This window comes from Macrobrachium nipponense, chromosome 46 (assembly GCF_015104395.2).
Source record: "Macrobrachium nipponense isolate FS-2020 chromosome 46, ASM1510439v2, whole genome shotgun sequence".
In the NCBI taxonomy this organism is placed as follows: domain Eukaryota; kingdom Metazoa; phylum Arthropoda; class Malacostraca; order Decapoda; family Palaemonidae; genus Macrobrachium; species Macrobrachium nipponense.
The window spans coordinates 32119372-32138473 of NC_061106.1; the positions used below are offsets into that span (position 1 = coordinate 32119372).

Consider the following 19102-nt stretch of genomic DNA (forward strand, 5'->3'; position numbering starts at 1 on the left):
TAGTTCTCATTATTAGAAAATTCACCATCTTTGTCATTTGTGTGCACATGATATGAAATTCATGTTTTTATAAAGTTTCCGTGTAAAAATCATTTAAGCAATAAACATATGTTAAATAAGAAACTATCATTTAAGTAATAAACATATGTTAAATAAGAAACTATCATTTAAGCAATAAACATATGTTAAATAAGAAACTATCTTTTATGATGTCAGAAAGATGAGAGTCATGCTATTAGAATATCAAAAACCATTTGTAACTTATTTTTTAATCAAGGACATCGTACTGGATCATTCGAATATCAAGTGCATGGTATTAAGCAGGTGCTTCATTATAAACATACTATTTAACTTAATGAAAATGTGATGACGCATGGTTTCACCTTTCAGTGTCAGTTGTATGCTGTTCTTTTAGCGGAAGAACTACAACACCTTTCCTGACCAATTAGGCTTTCAAAACATGCTGTTTAATTTCTTTTAGTGCCAAAGAGGTTCCAAAAAGGGGGTGGGGTTGGGGGGCGCTTTCTGTGTAAGCAACTCAATCGTTACGACAGTTCTGTAAATTATCATTTGAAAGTACTTACGAATTTTTGTCATTTTTTTTTTTTTTTTTTTTTTTTTTTTTTTTTTTTTTTTGCACTGGTTTATCGATGCCAAAGTTTCCAAGCATTTAGAGGCGATTATAGATAATACTTTATAAAAATCGTTGAAGTATTATTATGAAAAGGAAGCCTCATAACTTTTGTCGGGCATCCTCATCGATGTTGAAAATGAAGCGTTTTTTTCTATTGAAGAAATTTATAAGCAAATTATACTGTTCTTGTAAGTGAGGACGACGAGTGTTATCAAACAAAGTGAAATGATCTATAGGACAAAGTGAAATTAAAAGCATGGAAAAGAAATGTTGAAAAATATTATACGTATATATCAGAGTGACTTGTGTTCATGGAAGAAAATTGGTAAACGAGAATTGACTTAGTTTAATCTGTGTACTGATATTTCCCTTGGTTCGTTTCTTGCCTTCTTTAGTGATTTGTGTTTTTTTTTTTTTTTTTTTTTTTATTCCGAGTTAGACTAAATGGAGCATACTTGGAGGGAAAAATAAGTGAAAAAATATGTTTACCTAATAGTGAAATTTTGATTGCAGTTAATGTGATAGTGAAATAGTAGTTTAACTAAGTAGTATGAAAAGTAACAAATAGCGCCTGGCTTTTTGTTAGTAAATCCAAACAGTGGTGACATAAAACTCGTGTATATTTAACAGAAACAATGAGTGACCAAGGGAGGAAGCCAAATTTACGAGATCTGACCTCCCGTCTGGGTCAGATCCAACAGCGGGTGGTCACAATTGGCCCCGTATCACCGCATTCCACACCCGAAAATACAGGTGAGGTTCGACGGTACGTCAAGATAGACGTCATTGAAGGAACAAACGCGGAGGCTTGTGATAACGTACCTGAAGGGAGTGCCTCCACCACCTACGGCGTCCAGGAATCCACGGAAAATGAAGACGGAGATGGCGCGACCATAAAGGAATTCGTTCACGAAGTTGAATTCCAGCACAACACCCTGTTGGGCAAAATGCAGATGCTGAGGGACGTTCTGGCGAAGCAACTGAACCAAAGCCAAGTGCAGCCAAGCTTGAATCAAGCGCAAAAAGACTCGAACCTGCCACCAGTTGAACAGACCCAGTCTCAACTTGGTGCAGTTCGAACGCCGGATCTTCAGGACCAATCACAGTCCGTCCAGAATATGTCGCAAACAGGTAAATAAATGAATTCGATCCGTAGCAATCTTTCAGGTATCTATATATACGGCGCATTGCTTCTGACATTTATCAATTGCTCCGATTTCTCCTTGATGATATTCGTTTGAGATGTCCAATTTTTTTTTTTTTTATGAATACTGCACAGTTTTTTTATTTATTTATTTATTTATTTTAAATACTGCTCTTAGTTCTTTAGGATCATTTAAAACGAAGTACATTGTAACATTTTATTTCTGTAACAGACGAGATCCTTGCCAATTACTGTAACATTTTATTTTAGTAACACGAGATTCTTGCCAGTTACTGTAACATTTTATTTCAGTAACGGACGAGATTCTTGCCATTATGAACATTTTATTTCAGTGAGACGATTCTTCCAATTACGTAATATTATTTTATAACGACAGATTCTTGCCAGTTCTGAACATTTTATTTCAGTGACAGAGGAGATTCTTGGCAATGTATTATTATTATTATTTTTTTTTTCTTAAAAATCATCCATTAGTCTAATTGTATTTTTAGCATTCTCTTGTGAAATTTTTAACTCTTTGATAAGCTTAAAATCATATGAATTAGTCTAATCGCATTTAAACAACACAGCAGTTCGTGAATCGGGCTTACAGGAATTCAAAAGTTTTTAATATATGCATTCAGGAATGTTCCAGTCCTATGAGATAAAGCGGTAACAGGCCAGAGCAGTTGGCTAGGATTTTATTTTGAAAAATATCGATTGACTTTATAAATTGAGTTGCGAAGAAAGCAGTAGTCATATTGTTAAAGGAAGTGGCTAGATTAGTAATGTTTCTAAAGAGCTGAGAAGACGCCCGGAAATGAAATGCCCGGTGAGGAAGGGATACTTTGAGATTTGCCACTGAAGTGCGAAGGTACAAGAGCTAAGTTTCAGAAATATGAAAAGAGGCAGAATATATTATTATTATTATTTTATTATTATTATTATTATTATTATTATTATTATTACTTCGGTATGTTGTATGTAAAGTTTCCGATAATGATTGGGGAAAGTATACATACTTGTTTAATCAGCAACAACGGTGATAATGAGAGATTGAGGACCCATGGAATTTCCTGTTATTGATAGTTCTAAACAAAATAATGCATATTTAAAGATCTTACAGACAAGGATTTGGATTGCATTTTTTTTTTCCTTCATCTTAAAACCATTATTATCATGATTATGCCGGTAATGATGAGCTCTTGAATGGCTGCGTACTCCATTCAGCCAATAGGTGCAAAAGAGATATTCTGCTGCCGATATGTTTAGTAATTAAGTGCGTTCGATTCATTTCCATAAGAATGGACTGTGAAGAAAAAGAACTGTTATCATATACCCTGAATATACTTTATTAGAAAGTTCCGGGCATTACTTCACATACCCATCTTCTGCTGGCATCTGACCTTGGCACTAGGTTTACTGGGTTTTTGTTTCTAAGTGAAAATGGAAATTCACAATTCCTCCGACTTACTCCTACTCCCCCACCCCCCACCCCTTACCCCGAATGGATTTCCGTTCCCACTTTGCAACAAAGACCCCAGCGCCCAGGTCATAGGGCAACGGGAGGTTGGTAGGAGAGGTAATACCGGAAGCGCCGTAAAAAAAAAGTAGTAAACATACTATAAAAAGGAGAATACATCCTAATGAAAACCATTTATTTCCTTATACGATCTGCCACCCCAAAAAAAATAATAATAATTCGAAAATTGAGAATATCAATTAAAAGTTGGAGGTATTATTATTATTATTATTATTATTATTATTATTATTATTATTATTATTATTATTTATATTATTGTTGATATTTTTTAAACATTATTATTATTATTATTATTATTATTATTTTATTATTATTATTATTATTATTATTATTATTATTATTATATTATTATTATTATTGGTTGCAGGTCCAAAATAATATAGCATGTGAATTTATGGTCTTTGATGGATATTAAAAGCTTTCGAACCTTGTGCTAGGTTCATCTTAATCAGCAACAACGGTGATATTGAGAGATTGAGGGACCCATGGAATTTCCTGTTATTGGTAGTTCTAAACAGAATGATGCATATATAAAGATCTTACAGACAAGAATTTGGACTGCTTTTTTCCTAGCACAAGGTTCGAAAGCTTTTAATATCCATTAAAGACCATAAATTCACATGCTATATCATTGTGGACCTGCAACCATTGTCATCATTTTCGACATGGAAGACTGTGACCATTATTATTATTATTATTATTATTCTTATTATTATTATTATTATTAATATTATTATTCATTATTATTATGAGAAGATGAACCCTGCCTCACATATGGAACATACCCCACAGGTACCCATTGACTTGAAATTCAAGCTACCAAAGAATATGGTGTTCATTCGAAAGGAGTAACAGAAGGTAATCGAAAGGAGTAACAGAAGGTAATGGAAAAAAAAAGAAAGAAGAGACAAGTTATTAGTAAAAAAAGACAAATTAAAAGGCGAATAAATGAATGAATTAGAAATATATAAGTAAACAAGTATTAAAATACAAGGAGCATTGTATAGGGCATCTTCGCTCGAACTTCTGAAGTTCCAACTGCACGACGTCATCGGTGAGGCTATTATTGTATGTTCAAGGTACCATGATAACAGTTTCTTTTTCTTTACAGTCCATTCGTATGCAAATGATTCGAACGCACCTAATTACCAAACATATTGGCAGTAGAATATCTCTTTTGCACCTATTGGCTGAATGGAGGAAGAGGCCATTCAAGAGCTCATCATTACAGGCATAATTATGATAATAATGGTTTTATAATGAAGGAAAAAAACTGCAATCCAAATTATTCTGTTTAGAATCACCAATAACAGGAAATTCCATGGGTCCCTCAATCTGTCATTATCACCAGTTGTTGCAGTAATGTCAGTAGTTGAGGAAGAATTAGTCTTCTTTTTCAAAATATGCACACTTTAATATGGAACAGAAAGAAAAACAATAGCTTTTAATGTATGTTTTCACTGAGGAAGTCCATATTTTAATACAGGAAAACATAAACAGAGGAATACAGTGAATATAGGTAAAATAGCAAATAAGAATGCAACATTTATATTGAAAAAGTTAAAAAACAAGAATTGGAAAAAATGTAAGGCAATAAAGAGAAGGGGACAAACCGCTTATTAAACAACAATTGCCCAGCGTCATCCATAATTTCACAAAATACCGGATCTGCAGTTTTGCAGTGAAGAACATTAGTCTTCCTGGTAAGGGTATGTAGACGCTAATAGAAGTTTCAGTTGAATAATTTCATCTAAAGGGTAAAAGATTCATGTTCTTTCAGTGATGGCCCAGTTGTTCTATATACTCTTGGCAGCTAGCCCAGACATAAATCATCGCTCTCCTCGCTTAGGATGTTAGTCTTAAGAAAACGTTGTTCTTAACTCAGTAATTAAATTCATCTAGTAAAGAAAATAATTGCCCTCGTCCTCAATGGGTACAAATGATCATGTACATGCCCTGGTAGAGCGCGATCTGCTAAATTCACATACCCCTGGTGATGGCAGTCGTACATAGTTTCATTAGAGAGTATTGGCTAAGATAGATGTGAGTCTGCGCTAAACTAGCAATTTTCACTATGTCATTTATACTTTAAATCCAGTACAGGAACAGTTTATTTTGCGATCTGAGCAATCCAGATCTATAGTAAGTCAGCTTGCATCTGAAGTATAGATCTCAATTGCTCTCGCTGTAGAAAAATGAGTAATTTCAATAAGTTCTCAAAGGAATATTTTTTCGAAACCCATACGTTTTGCAAGAGAAATGTACCCACATTTTTCGGCATTGACTTTTCTTCCGCATTACAGAATAAAGAAAGCCGGCTGAGATTACTGTAGCCAAGCTTTTTCTTACCCCCTTGTTATCTTAGTATGTGTTGACAGTGAAGTTTAAGGTCGTTGTGTATGTTAGTTCTACAGTCATAGAAGATTGTTTTGAATTGTTTTCTCTTAATACAGACTGGTGTCTCTTATGACATTGATGAATGGTTGCGTTTTTCTCTCTATTTGGTATTTTCCAATTTTCTTTGTGTTTCCTTCATGTTTTTTTTTTTTATAAACTAATGAAAATTAACAGCATCCCAAGATGTTCAAAAAAGGTCAGAAGAAAAGCGCTAGTGTTTGCGGGAGTCTTCCTATACACAATGAAATAAAAGCTTAATAGGTTTTTTGTGTGATTTAGAACTGTGTCTGTTCATTAAAAAAATACATGCATATATTATATTTATATATATATATATATATATATATATATATATATATATATATATATATATATATATAAATATAATATAATATAATAATAATATAAATATAAAATAATATATATAATATAATATAAAATGCGCGTTCACGTTATGTAGTAGTTACAGCCTAGTTATGTAAACATTATTCGTCTATAAATTATGCTGGTTAGCCAAAAAAATTGTCGTTTTCTTAGCCCGTTTTTGCAAAAGAAAACGGTTATTCTTGAGCACTAACTTGGTGATTGAGCGTCAGTTTTACAGCCGGAATTTCTTCTCATTTCCCTAATGGTTTTTAAAGATTTTTTTTTCTCTAAATTTACTCATGATGCTAAATAAGCCTTTTGTCATATGATGTTTGAAAGATGGCAACAATGGAATAAGAAAGTCAGTAGTTAAAGCACCCTCCTTTTTGTGTGTTTTTGTGTGAATGGTAGATACTCTTTAAGAAACGAAGATATGATGAATAGAAATTTCTTGACTAATTGTTTAACAAAAAGATGGTTGGAACTGTGCAAGTAATGCTTAATGTAATCAGGGTCACAGTGGGTGTGTCATGTGGAAACTGAAATTGTTGTAGTCCTTACATGGTCTTTTATGAGCAAGAGCCCGTGCTGGTATAAGGCCAGCTTAATCTACAACAAAAAATGAACCAGTTTCGGGTTGGGGTGTAGGATCAGACCTTCTGCCTTGCAATTATATTTTTATGACTGTCTTATTCCTTTCCGAATTTTAATGTCCATATTATACTTTGCATTTAGTATGTGACAACTGCACTCGGTGCAGATACTCTTTGGACGAAACTAAAATAGAGCATATACTCGTTATCACTGGTTACCAAACCCAACTTGACTTGTCGACAAAAACGTGTTTTTGATTTCATAGAGGCACAGTTTGTATTCAGACTTCAGTAAAATTGCAGATTCTTGCATCATCTTAATCCCTGCTTTTAACTTTAACATCTTATAATAATATTATGTATTTATTTTTTCATTAATGTATTGAATTTTTAACGATTTATGATTCTTTGTATAAACTTTTTCATATGTGAAGTTAATATCATACATTTTCAACTTCTTTCCCTTTCTGTATCATAAAATTCTAACTTTCCCTTTGTTGTATCATAAATTTCTAACTTCTTTTACTTTCTGTATCATAAATTTCTAGCTTCTTTCCCTCTCTCTATCATAAATTTCTAACTTCCATCCCTTTCTGTTTCCTCCTTTTGAATATTTAAGTTACTTTTCGACACGCGATAACGAGGACGTCGATAGATGTATTTTTGATAGTTTATCGGGTGGTTTTAACAGCAATGGAAGAAGGCGTGCTTGTTCAAAACAAGATTTGCGACACAACATTTGAGAAAGTTGAAAGCTCGTAATGCCAAAGCAGCAGTTGAATGTCACATGGCATGCAGGTTCATGTTTCCCTGGCCAGTGGAAAATTGATCTACATACACTTAAACATATATTCATGTGGCAGAAATTAAAAGTTTATTTAAGGTGCTTCGGAATCATGCTATGAAATGCATCAAAGTAGAGTTAGCACACAATAGGACAAAACTTAAATTAACCCCATAGTGGCCAGTAGATTATATATATATATATATATATATATATATATATATATATATATATATATATATATATATATGCACATACACACACTGTTGACATTATTTAGGGTTCTTTACAGCGTCCCTTCCGCCCCTAGCTGCAACCCTTTTCATTCATTTTACTGTACCTCCGTTCATAATATCTTTCTTCCATCTTACTTTCACCCTTTCTTAATAATTGTTGCATAATGCAACTGCGAGGTTTTCCCCCTATTACACCTTTCAAACCTTTTACTGTCAATTTCCTTTAATGACTTCATAGTTCCCAGCGCTTGGCATTTGGCCTAAATTCTGTATTGAATTGAAACAGTAATGAAAAGTTGTGACAGTCATATAGGCGAATTAAGGCTGCCCCACAAGATCGTCAGAGTTGAATATTTATGTATAATGTAGATATGTGTTTGTGTGGGCGTCGAAGTGACAACACAACAACATTTGTAACAGATCATGTGTTAGCGACCGCAATTATTTTTGCACGTGGTTTTGTCAGGTGGCCTCTTGGTCGAGAGAGAGAGAGAGAGAGATTTTATTTCTAAGAGGAGAGGCTGTTAAGTGATTGAGGGATAATAGCTTTCTCTGGCGCTGGACACAAGCCTCCTGGGGAGAGGGATTGAGAGATGCCCAATATGTGGCAATATGACTGCTTGGGATAATACGTCCCTTTTCTTCAATCGTTGTTTTCACTTTTTATTTTGTCAGATTTTATTGAGTGAATCCTTAAGCATCACTTATAAATGCAACCAAAGTACCGGCTATGGTATGCAAGATTTCAACGGTAATACTACGTCAAAGGGTAACATATTACCATGGCATTACTACGTCCTAAGGTAACAGACTGCAATGGTAATACTTTAGTGGCATTATGGTACGGTATGGAAACTCTAACTATGTGCATACATAGGTGCAATACATATATATATATATATATATATATATATATTATATATATATATATATTATATATGTGTGTGTGTGTGTGTGTGTGTGTGTGTGTGTGTGTGTGTGTAATATATAGGCGAACATCTTAAACACGACATTGTGTTTATCAAAGATGCCTTACTTTTGCGTAGAAAGACGAAAATTAGATAAGAGAATACAATTAACAACAGCTGAAGATATAAAGGAAGAAAGAAGAGTCCTGTACATAATATTATGTGTTGGACTGGATTTAGTATTCTAAAACCAAAGCCACTATCGCATTTTGTGCTGACTACTTTTGTGTAGATTTTTCTCGTTGCCACAAATCATGGACATGTCATGTATGAGTAAAAAAAATCGCCTGTGTAAGACTGGACTGTTTCGTCCCAAGGGATTATGCTTTTCCAAATGATAATAAGTGTGCGCGCCGAGTGGCCCGTTCCATGTAAGAACGAAGCTCTTCAACACAATGAATAGACATATCCTTTGTGTTCTCCTTGTGTGACTTGCTAAAGTTTATCATAAATGACGAACGTGATATTATTAATGCATATTTACAAGTCATTGCACATAATCGAAATTTTGTTATGTTAGCCTTTATATATATATATATATATATATATATATATATATATATATATATATATATATATATATATATACACACACACACACACACATATATATATATATATATATATATATATATATATATATATATATATATATATATATATATATTGCTTGATAAGGGTGGCAGTCACACTACCGAAATATAGTCCTTAGCTTGTATACTTCAGACGTATCTTGTTTTAACAGAAGAATTGATTTTACATTATGTATATATACATATAAATGCATATATATATATATATATATATATATATATATATATATATATATATTATAAATATATCAATGTGTAAAAGAAAATCTTTTTTATAACTTGATTGAATAACATCAAACAATTATTTTTTACATTTTCTTCAAACTTTATGAAATGCAGTTTTCTTAGAAGCGGTTGACGACCATGTATGCAAAATTTCAATATATTGACATTTGCCTCCATACTCGGCTGATCATATCATTAAAGTTCACTCACCGCTGCTGCTGCTGCTTTCCTCTGCCGGCAAAGCCAAATACAGCAAGACGGCTTTTTCCTCTCTCTCTCTCTCTCTCTCTCTCTCTCTCTCTCTCTCTCTCTCTCTCTCTCTCCTCTTCCTGGTCATTGTGACCTGGCCACATCACCGGATCGTTCATGGTCCACTATGTTGTTCGGGAAAGTGTTGCTCGATTGATCATAACTCAGCTGATGTTATTCCCATCACGTACGTTTCATAAGAAAAGAATAATTAATTACTCCTTATTATCTTTACTTCAATTGCATTCCTTACGGAGGGATACTTTCGAAAAGAGTCACCTAGGTAATTACCATTATAAATTTTTTAAAAAAAAAAAACAATGTTTTGTCTAATATAATATATATTATATATATATTATATACTATTATTATATATATATATATGTTATATATATAGATATAATTTATATATATATATATATGTATATATAGATATATATATATATATATATAATATAAATATTAAATATAATATATTGCGTAGCAACGATAATCTTCGAGCATTAAACTTGACCTCAGACTTGCCGTCTGAAAAGACTACAGTAACATCACTACAATACCATAAAACATCACATTTAACATCACTACAGTACCATAAAACATCGCATAAAACACCACTACGGTACCATTAGAGTTAAGGGTACTGTAAGTAATGTTTTTATTTCTGGCCGACTCCTATCGTGTATGAAAATATAAGTTAAAGAATTTGTATCTTGTTACTTAACTTCCCCCATTTAAAGAAAATGGGTGTAATTAAGATTAAGGCGAACTCAAAGAAATGTTTGTGTCGCGTTGCATAACTTTCCCTTTGTTATTTATTTATTTATTTTATCGAAATTAACTCGGAGAACACGAGGAAGCTATTATACCTTTTTACGTAAGTGCCCTCATGAAGAAGGCAGGTTTATTCTGCGGAATCCCGTCCTAATTCTTAACATTCTGCCTAACATGGCGAAAAAGTTTGCATTCATGCAAGCGCATAAGTCTGCGATGAGTCTCGGCCGTGACCGCCCAACAAGGCGCCTCTATCTCACTCGTCCCCCACTGTCACCCTACCACACCTCTACTCCCCCCATCCCCCCCCCCCCCACCCCCCCCCCCCCCCTCACAACTGGCTATCACATTCTCCTTCATTCCGCGCAGTCTTCGGTTCCTTTTATCCTCTTTCATTTGCTTTACCTTCACCTTTTCACTTCTTAGTCTTTCGTTAGCGTCATATTCCTCTCAGACTCAAGGGAAAACTGGACTGCTTTATTTTCGTTTCCACAACAAACTGCGCTTGCGCATCCATCCTCTCGTACTCCCCACCCCCACCCCTTCCCCCCTTGCAAGACTCCCCCCCCCCCATCTTCATCCCCTTATCTCTTCAGTTAATTTCATGTCTCGTTATTTCATTACGGAGAGCGTCACTCTCTCGTTGTGGTCTCACTCTTGGCGTTGACTGCTTTTGGGAATTTTATCTATTTATTTATTTTACTTTTGGTTGTCGATGCTTTGTTTTTGTTTCTCTGTTTTTGTTGCTGATATCCTAATTTTTTTCTTTTTACTTAGCCCTCTGTTTTTCTGTCTTGTTTCTATATATGGATTTCTGGTGATACTTTTCGTTACATTTATTGAAGTAATGATAAATTTTAGGCATAAGATTAAGTAAGTCTAGTTATGCACAATATAATATATATATATATATATATATATATATATATATATATATGGTATATAATTTAAATAAAGCACTAGAGCTCAGTTGCTTGTATTTATCATTGTATCATGTCAATTGTACATAAATGCATGTCATTGCAAGCAGGTTCATTTATTGCTGTGTCAGGCTTATTTTACCCCATGAAAGCACTTTGTATTTCATGTATCATCATATCGTCATCTGGTGTAGCACAGCCCACCAGGCAAGATCAGTTTAGTAAGCGTTGTTTTTTAAGTGTACGTAATTGTATTTCTTGAACAAAGGACACAACACAAAATTTCCTATTATTATGCTGGTTTTCCCATTATTATTCCTTCTGAGTCAGAACTTTTGCTAACAGCATCCTTCACAAAATATGCAAGATAATAATAAGAAAAAATAAGTTGATTGTTTTTACAGACAAGAGGGTGATCTTCATTTTGCACTCATTTTCCTAGCCCCATTTCATATCCAGTTTAATCTGCTTTCGGTTTCTTAATGGTGTTTGATTGTGGTGGAGTTGCTATGTTCTGTACGTGCAAAAAAAAAAAAAAGTTAAAGCTTTTTATTTTAAAGCTTATTTTTTTTATTTTTTTCTTTGATTTCCAAGTTTATTTTTTTTACTTTCTCCTTTATGTATTATGTATGATCATGAGCTCCAATAAAGTCTATTATTATTATTATTATTATTATTATTATTATTATTATTATTATTATTATTATTATTATTATTATTATTATTATTATTATTATTTCGATAACTTGCGAAATTGCTTTCACTGTATATGGGTATGAAGTGACTTTTACCATTTTGTGTTTCTTACGTAATATCCTGTTTCTTACGTAATATCCTCTACATTAAACAGATACAAATTGATATTTTTTTTTTTTTTTTTTTTTTGGGACCTTTGCAATAATTCGTGATTAACGAAAGATTTTGACAGGTAGAAGTTTTTTTTTACATCAAATCAGTATTGTCGTATTATAAGACCCTCTTGGTCGTATTTTTTTATTTTTTATTTTCCTATTACTTATAAAGGCTATTACGCCTTATATATAAATAACGGGTAAATAAAAATGAAACCGTTTTTTTTAAATGATACGAAAAAGCAGCAGGATTATGATACTTTTGAATGTAAAAAAACAATTCTCTGATTCTTTCACGCAATAAAACGTGATAGCTTTAGATTTGCATTCTACTTTTCCGGTTTCTCGTGATAGCAAAGAACGACGATTATTTCCTTGAAAGAGAGAAACAATTGCGTGTTGCAATTTTGTCCATCAGCTGCAAAAAAAAATGTTGCTTAATCCCAGATGCCGTTTGATTTATGGCTCTTTAGTTTATCCTCGCGTTGGTTTTAATTGCTGTTATCGCTTTAATTAATCGACCACCAGCGATTGGCTGATGAATGACATCCATTGAGCTCGTGCTCATTAGATACAGACATGGATTGACATTCTTTTAATTCCGCGAGGCTTCTTTAGGATTTTCGTTATTTATATTAATTGTTGCGCGTGGGTACTTGTCTGTTCTTGTGGTTTATTAATGTTTTTGGTTTTTGTGTCCTGAGCGTTCTTTTCTTGAATTTGAGTGATTTTACCATTGCAAAGCTGTCTTTGGTATGTCTATATCAATTGTGAGATGGTTGTTCCGTAGATAATTTGGAATGTGCACTTCAAATTTGGTATTTTTTTCCAACTAGTAGGTTTCTTGAGCTCTTTTCCTGGCAAATGTGCACTTCAATTTTTTTTTTCAACTAGGCGGTTTCTTAGATACTATTGTGTGATTAGATTTTCTTTGGACCTTGATGTATATATCTACCTTACATTTGAGTGTCTTTCATATTCTGGATTCCTTTAATTCCAATTTTTATCCTTGTAATATTTTATTATTATTATTATTATTATTATTATTATTATTATTATTATTATTATTATTATTATTATTATTATTATTGACAATTAAAAGCCACAATACAATAGTGTTAAAACATATTATTGTACAATGCTAAAAATTACTAGGAGAGACTTTCGGAGCAGTATCCGAAAGTCCCTCCCAGTAATTTTTAGCAATTTACAATAATATATTTTTAAAACTACTGTGGCTTTTAATTGTCAATATTATAGCCTCGTTACGGAGGTTCCTTAGTTTATTATTATTATTACTTCCTTTGTATTGGGTAGGCATTGTGGGTATGCGATCCGGTCCTAGACTTCCGAGGTTTGGGCATGACTCTTCCTTCGCTCCAGACAAGTCCCGGTTCTGCGTCTGGTTCTCTGCCCTCAGAGCAGCATCCTTGTTGGGCATCCATTCGCCGTAGTGGCAGCCTGCAAGTGTAAGTGCGAGTGCGTTTGTGTGTGTGTGTGTGTGTGTGTATTTGCGCGTGTGTGCGAGCGTGTGTTGTGGGCGAGAGGGGTGGGGGGTGGGTGGGTGGCGGATTGAGGGTGGAAGGAGGAGGGGTATCACGCCGCTTCTTGTTATCCTACGCTCATCACCATCACGAGTTTCCTCCTCTCCCACTTGTTTATGCTCAACATGACTTTAATAATTGTTTGGGTGATTTCCTCGCGAGAATGGCGGCGCTTCGACATTATTTCTTGTCGCTCTCGTCGCTTGAAATTCCGTGTTGCCTGATGTCGTCGTCTAGCCCTTGTGCCTCTGATAGTTAGAAGGAAAAAGCAGATTCACAAACGCACGCACATAACCTTACAAACTCGCACTCACTACCCACTCACTCCTATGCCCTTCTTGCCCCATGACAACCAACAAGCCTCCTCCTCCTCCTCCTCCTCCTCCACCACCTCCTACTTCAGGGTACTCGAAGGGACGGCTTAACACTTCACCCTCGTCTTCGTTCGTACGTCGACATGTCGCGGTGACAAGGACTTGGGTGAAATTGTTGGCCTTTTTGATTGATTGGGTGACTGTCCCGTATCGGCGCCTGGAGTAAAGACGGACTTGGTTGGGAATGTCGCTCTCAGTCTCGGGTTTTGTGAGAAGACAGGAAGTTTGGTGTTATTTGTACTAAGGATTCTAGAGCTTGAAATTGTACAGGGCTGATGTGAGTGGGTTGCTTGCTTGCGGCATAAAATGATGATCGTTTTGCATGTGTGACGTTTCTTGCATTTGTGAGAGGAAATGGAAACCTTTTATTGTAAAGGAACTTTTGGAGCGAAAATAAGTGAGTTCTCCATTGATTTTATGAGGTGCGGTGAAGTTTGGAAAATAAATAAGATCTAGTGTATTTTTAGCCGAGAAGTAAATGTGTATCATAAGCAGTTGTTGAATTACTGATATTGCTGTCATGCTGATCTACAACAAAATAGAAAACTGCATCAGTGACGCGAGGTTTCGTGTATTTCGAAAGATGGAAATAAATGTATCAGTGCCACGGTGAAGACAAACGTTTTGCTTTGTGATGCCAGTGAAAGAATTCAGTACCGGCTTTGAGCCATTTCGTCCACTTGGAATAAACGTGAAGGGAATTACGCAAAGGCATCGAGTGTCACGGACCGCTATAACGGTTAACGTGGCCTTCTTCTTGCGTTGTCCATCGAGAGTTGGGGCCTTTTCTGCTACTGTTAAGAATCCTTCTTATTTTCTCTTCGTTGTCACTGCCAGTTAAGCACTGCTGGGAATTTTGATATGAATTGAGCTCAAAGTGTTCAAATCCAGTGTTATAGTAATCCCATCCAAATAATGATAACACTAGTATCGAACTTTGTAACTTAAAAACACACACACAAGTTGGAGAACAAATATATTTAAGAAAATCACATACAGTTTCTGAGCGCCATGTATCATAATATTATTTTTTCTTTCTCCCTTTGTCAACTTGTGAACTGTGGCCATGGATTTAGTGTCATCATATTGAAGAGAGAGCATGACTCTCCAAAACTGTATGAGGATTTATTGAATATATGTGTTCTCCAATTTATTTTTTTTCCAAATCCCAACCAGACTTCCATTTTGTATTCAGTGCATTTATAATATTATTATGATTTTAGTTTTCTGTACATGAAAACTATTGAGATGACTGACTGTGTCCATCCGCACTTTTTCTGTCCGCCCTCAGATCTTGAAAAACTATACTGAGGCTAGAGGGCTGCGAATTGGTGTGTTGATCATCCACATTCCAATTATCAGACATGCCAAATTGCAGCCCTCTAGCCTCAGTAGGTTTTATTTGATAGAAGGTTAATTAAAGTTACCCATGATCATGCGTCTGGTACCACTATAGGTACCAACAACACAGGCCACCACCAGGTCGTGGTTGAGTGTTGCACAGCATTATACACTGTGCAGAAAACTCGATGGCGACAAAGGATTTTTTTAATTTTTTATTCTTTTTTTTTTTTTTTTTTTTTTTTGTTTTTTTTTTTTTTTTTTTTTTTTTTTTGTTCTCCTGGAATTCGTCCTCTTCCTGGCGGTGTTGAAATTCACGTGTAATTCAAGACGTTGGAGGGTGCCCGAATTTCAAGACGGCGGTGTCTGGGGAGGGTGATTTGGTGGGGTCGACTTATAATGAATGACCCGCTGACTCTCTCCCTCGACCCTACTAACCCTTAGAAAAAAAAAGAAAATAAATAAGTAAAGGATATAGTAAAGAAAAACGGAGAAAGTGATCGTACTACAACATAAACTTGGGAGAACGAAGTGGTTTAATGTTACTTGGCCAACACTGTTAAATTCGGGTCGCGAGTGGATCACGGAGCGGTAATTTACCTTGTTTAGAAGGTCAGACTATTCTGTATTAGGTCAAGTTATACTATTTATTCAAGTTTAGAAAATGTTGCAGCTGTGGTTGTTTTCATATCAGGTTATTTAGGAGGTTATAGATATGAGAAGTCAGTTATTCCTGTCTCAAAATACTATTGATATAGTTATATGAATTTTGCTATCGACTCTTAAAAAGCCATATTTACATTAGCTGGTCGTTAGTTTTGAAACTTATTTCAGTTTCAGACGGCAGTCTGGCGAGAGGAGATGATGGAGAGAGAGAGAGCTAGAAGAGAAGAGAAGAGAGAGAGAGAGAGAGAGAGAGAGAGAGAGAGAGAGAGAGAAGGAATAAGTTAGTCATCAGTTGCATAATAATGATTCATCATTATCTTGAGTTAAAAAATGGGGAATCGCCATGTGTAGAAACCTACATTGTTTGTCCGCTAAATATGAATATGACAGCCCTTGGTAAATACCATCCGCCCATATTCGAGGGCCTCGCAGTTAACTAAAACGTTGATTAATGGAATTACTTTGACAGCTGGATTATTTTAAGAGGTGAGATATGAGGGGAGTATCCAGTAAAGAAGGATATGAGGAGGGAAAGCTAAAGTGGAGGAGGGGAGGAGTAGGAGAATACGGTGGGAGGAGGGGGAGTTGCCGGCGTGTCATTTATTGCTGGAGATTATTGCGTCCCTCCTTGATGGCCTCCTTCTGGCATTTACGCCACCCATGCCTTATCATAAAAGAGATGATGTAGATTAATGCCCCAGGGAAAGGAACTCTTGTTTTGGGATGTCTCTTGTTATTTACACCGCATTGTGAGTTCTCGTTATTATAAACATGGTGTGGATGAGTAAGTGGGTTAGTGTATTAGTAGGTAGTTATGTTAAACATTGTTCTGTAGCTTGAATTTATCGTTCAAACTCTTGAGACAAAAGATTTAGCAGGAAACATGAGAGCAAAGATTCCCAGACCCGCCAGGGAATCGGAGGAACATTATATGATTAGTAATGATGATAGCAATAATGATAATATGTCGTAATGTTAATTTCGGTGAAAAAGAGGATGACAGGAATTCTGGAATTCTGGACAAGAACTTGTGGACGTGTCCCGTCAGTGTCACGAGCAGCAAGGGCGAATTCTTCCTTCTTTACCTTGTGTTATTTGGTCTCTCGAACTTTGTTCCTCCTTAAACGGCTCTGGTGTGTTTGTCCCTTCCTCTAAGGTTTGTCCAGGAGCCTCTCGGGAAATTGGAACTTAAAAGGTGAACGTCTCGAGGGAAAACAGAGATCGAACGGCTCACAGTAAAGCAACAAACTCCCCTTAAAGATAACATTGGCCTCCTCTGAGCGGTGCTGCTGCTGCTGTGCTAAGGCATGTGGTGTGACTGATGATGTCTGTGGGAGGCCGACACTCAAGTGATTGGTCTAGTTATTCTATGGCTGTTTGGAAATCGCGGTTATTATGTTTCAGTAGATTGAGTTCTCTCTCTCTCTCTCTCTCTCTCTCTCTCTCTCTCTCTCTCACTCTCTCTCTCTCTTTTCACGTAAATTTTAGGTTCGATCATCAGTTGAATCGTTATTCCAGATCGCGATTGTGTTGTATGGTACTAGTTGCATCACACTACGAGAACCTAAATATATTATATATATATATATATATATATATATATATATATATATATATATATATATCTATATATATATACCCACAATGTAGCAGGAAAGAACACGTGCTTGAGAATATCCTTAAATCCATGGTAGCAAGTGAGTGAAACTGGGATTTTGAACAAGTACTTTCGTAGTTTATTTCTACATTCTCTAGTGTGTACAAGAAAATTTTAAAATAAACTACGAAAGCATTCGGATTTATGGATATATATATACTATATATCTTTACATAAGTAAATGCTTGTGCGTATTACCAGTATGATGATCCAAACTGAAAGAGAAGAATATTCAACCTTCGGCGTCTGTTTCACTACTCTGCGTTTTAACCACCATGCAAAATGCCCTGTCTTGCGGGAGAGGACTGTCAATCATCCCTGTCATCGCCTTGGTGGTTTTCTCACTGATATTTAATCTTCCCATCGTTACCGCTGGTTGTTGGAAGAAGAAACAGAAGCCTCTTTCCCTGCTCGACCCGCTTTGCCAGTGTTTCTGCGTTCGTGGATGATGCTCGTTATATATTATTTTACCTTAGCGTTTATTTTTGTTTTCCTTTAGTGCCTTCATTTTGTTGTGGATGTGGGTTTTCTTGATATTCTTATGGGGTTTCTTCATATTCGTGGCGTAGCTGTTTTTCTTTAGAGTTTGCAGTGTTTTTGGAAACTGTTGACATTTTTTGTGCTCGATCTTTGAATCAAATAAGTACGATTAATATCAGCTTATGATTTTACTTGAGTACATAAGTTTTGTAGTTTTATTTATTTATAACTGTGTGCTGTATATGTGTGTGTTTGCGCTCGATGTTTTTTGTTATATGACTTTAGTATGCCGGAGCTTCACGTATCGAACTTTGTGAGCGTAGAAGTGGGTCATCTCACTATCTGAGGATATTCAAGATTCAATAGACGAAAGCCATCACACACACAGAAAGAGAGAGAGATAGAGAGAGAGAGAGAGAGAGAGAGAGAGAGAGAGAGAGAGAGAGAGACTTAATCTTGTCCATCTCGTAACTACGGTGGAGCGCCGATAACGTTTCTGATTACTGTAACGTAACTTTAGGCAAACCTTTGTTTGTCGAGGGTTTGCAAATAGTTTTGACTATCTCCATAAAAGACATTTCACAGTTTGCTTTAGCCTGCTTGTCGCCTTTTGTATTCGTGTGTATTTACCTTTTTCAGAGAAAGGGAAAGAAAAAGTCTTTCCTCACAGTTAACCAAACTAGGCCTATAGTCCTCCAAGTTAGTGAGTGAAGTAGATTAGATGGTGAGTTCAGTTCATCTGCTTCCAGAGGGAGCGTACGTT

General features: G+C 35.3%; 1 protein-coding gene across 12 annotated transcripts in view; it reads left to right on the forward strand.

Moving 5' to 3' along the window:
* The window catches only part of LOC135214883 (dystrophin-like), a 1767410-nt gene that overhangs the window by 143937 nt on the left and 1604371 nt on the right, over window positions 1–19102 (forward strand). For 5 of the 12 annotated variants that reach the window (XM_064249318.1, XM_064249314.1, XM_064249319.1 and 2 more), the window contains exon 1: window positions 1151–1765. The exons of 3 other annotated variants lie outside the window; for them this stretch is intronic. In XM_064249318.1, coding sequence (XP_064105388.1) covers window positions 1270–1765 — 496 coding nt within the window. In that variant the 5' untranslated portion in view covers window positions 1151–1269. Of the gene's footprint in view, window positions 1–1147; window positions 1766–19102 lie in introns of those variants that run through there. 4 more of the 12 variants (XM_064249327.1, XM_064249315.1, XM_064249316.1 and 1 more) reach the window with 4 other exon arrangements.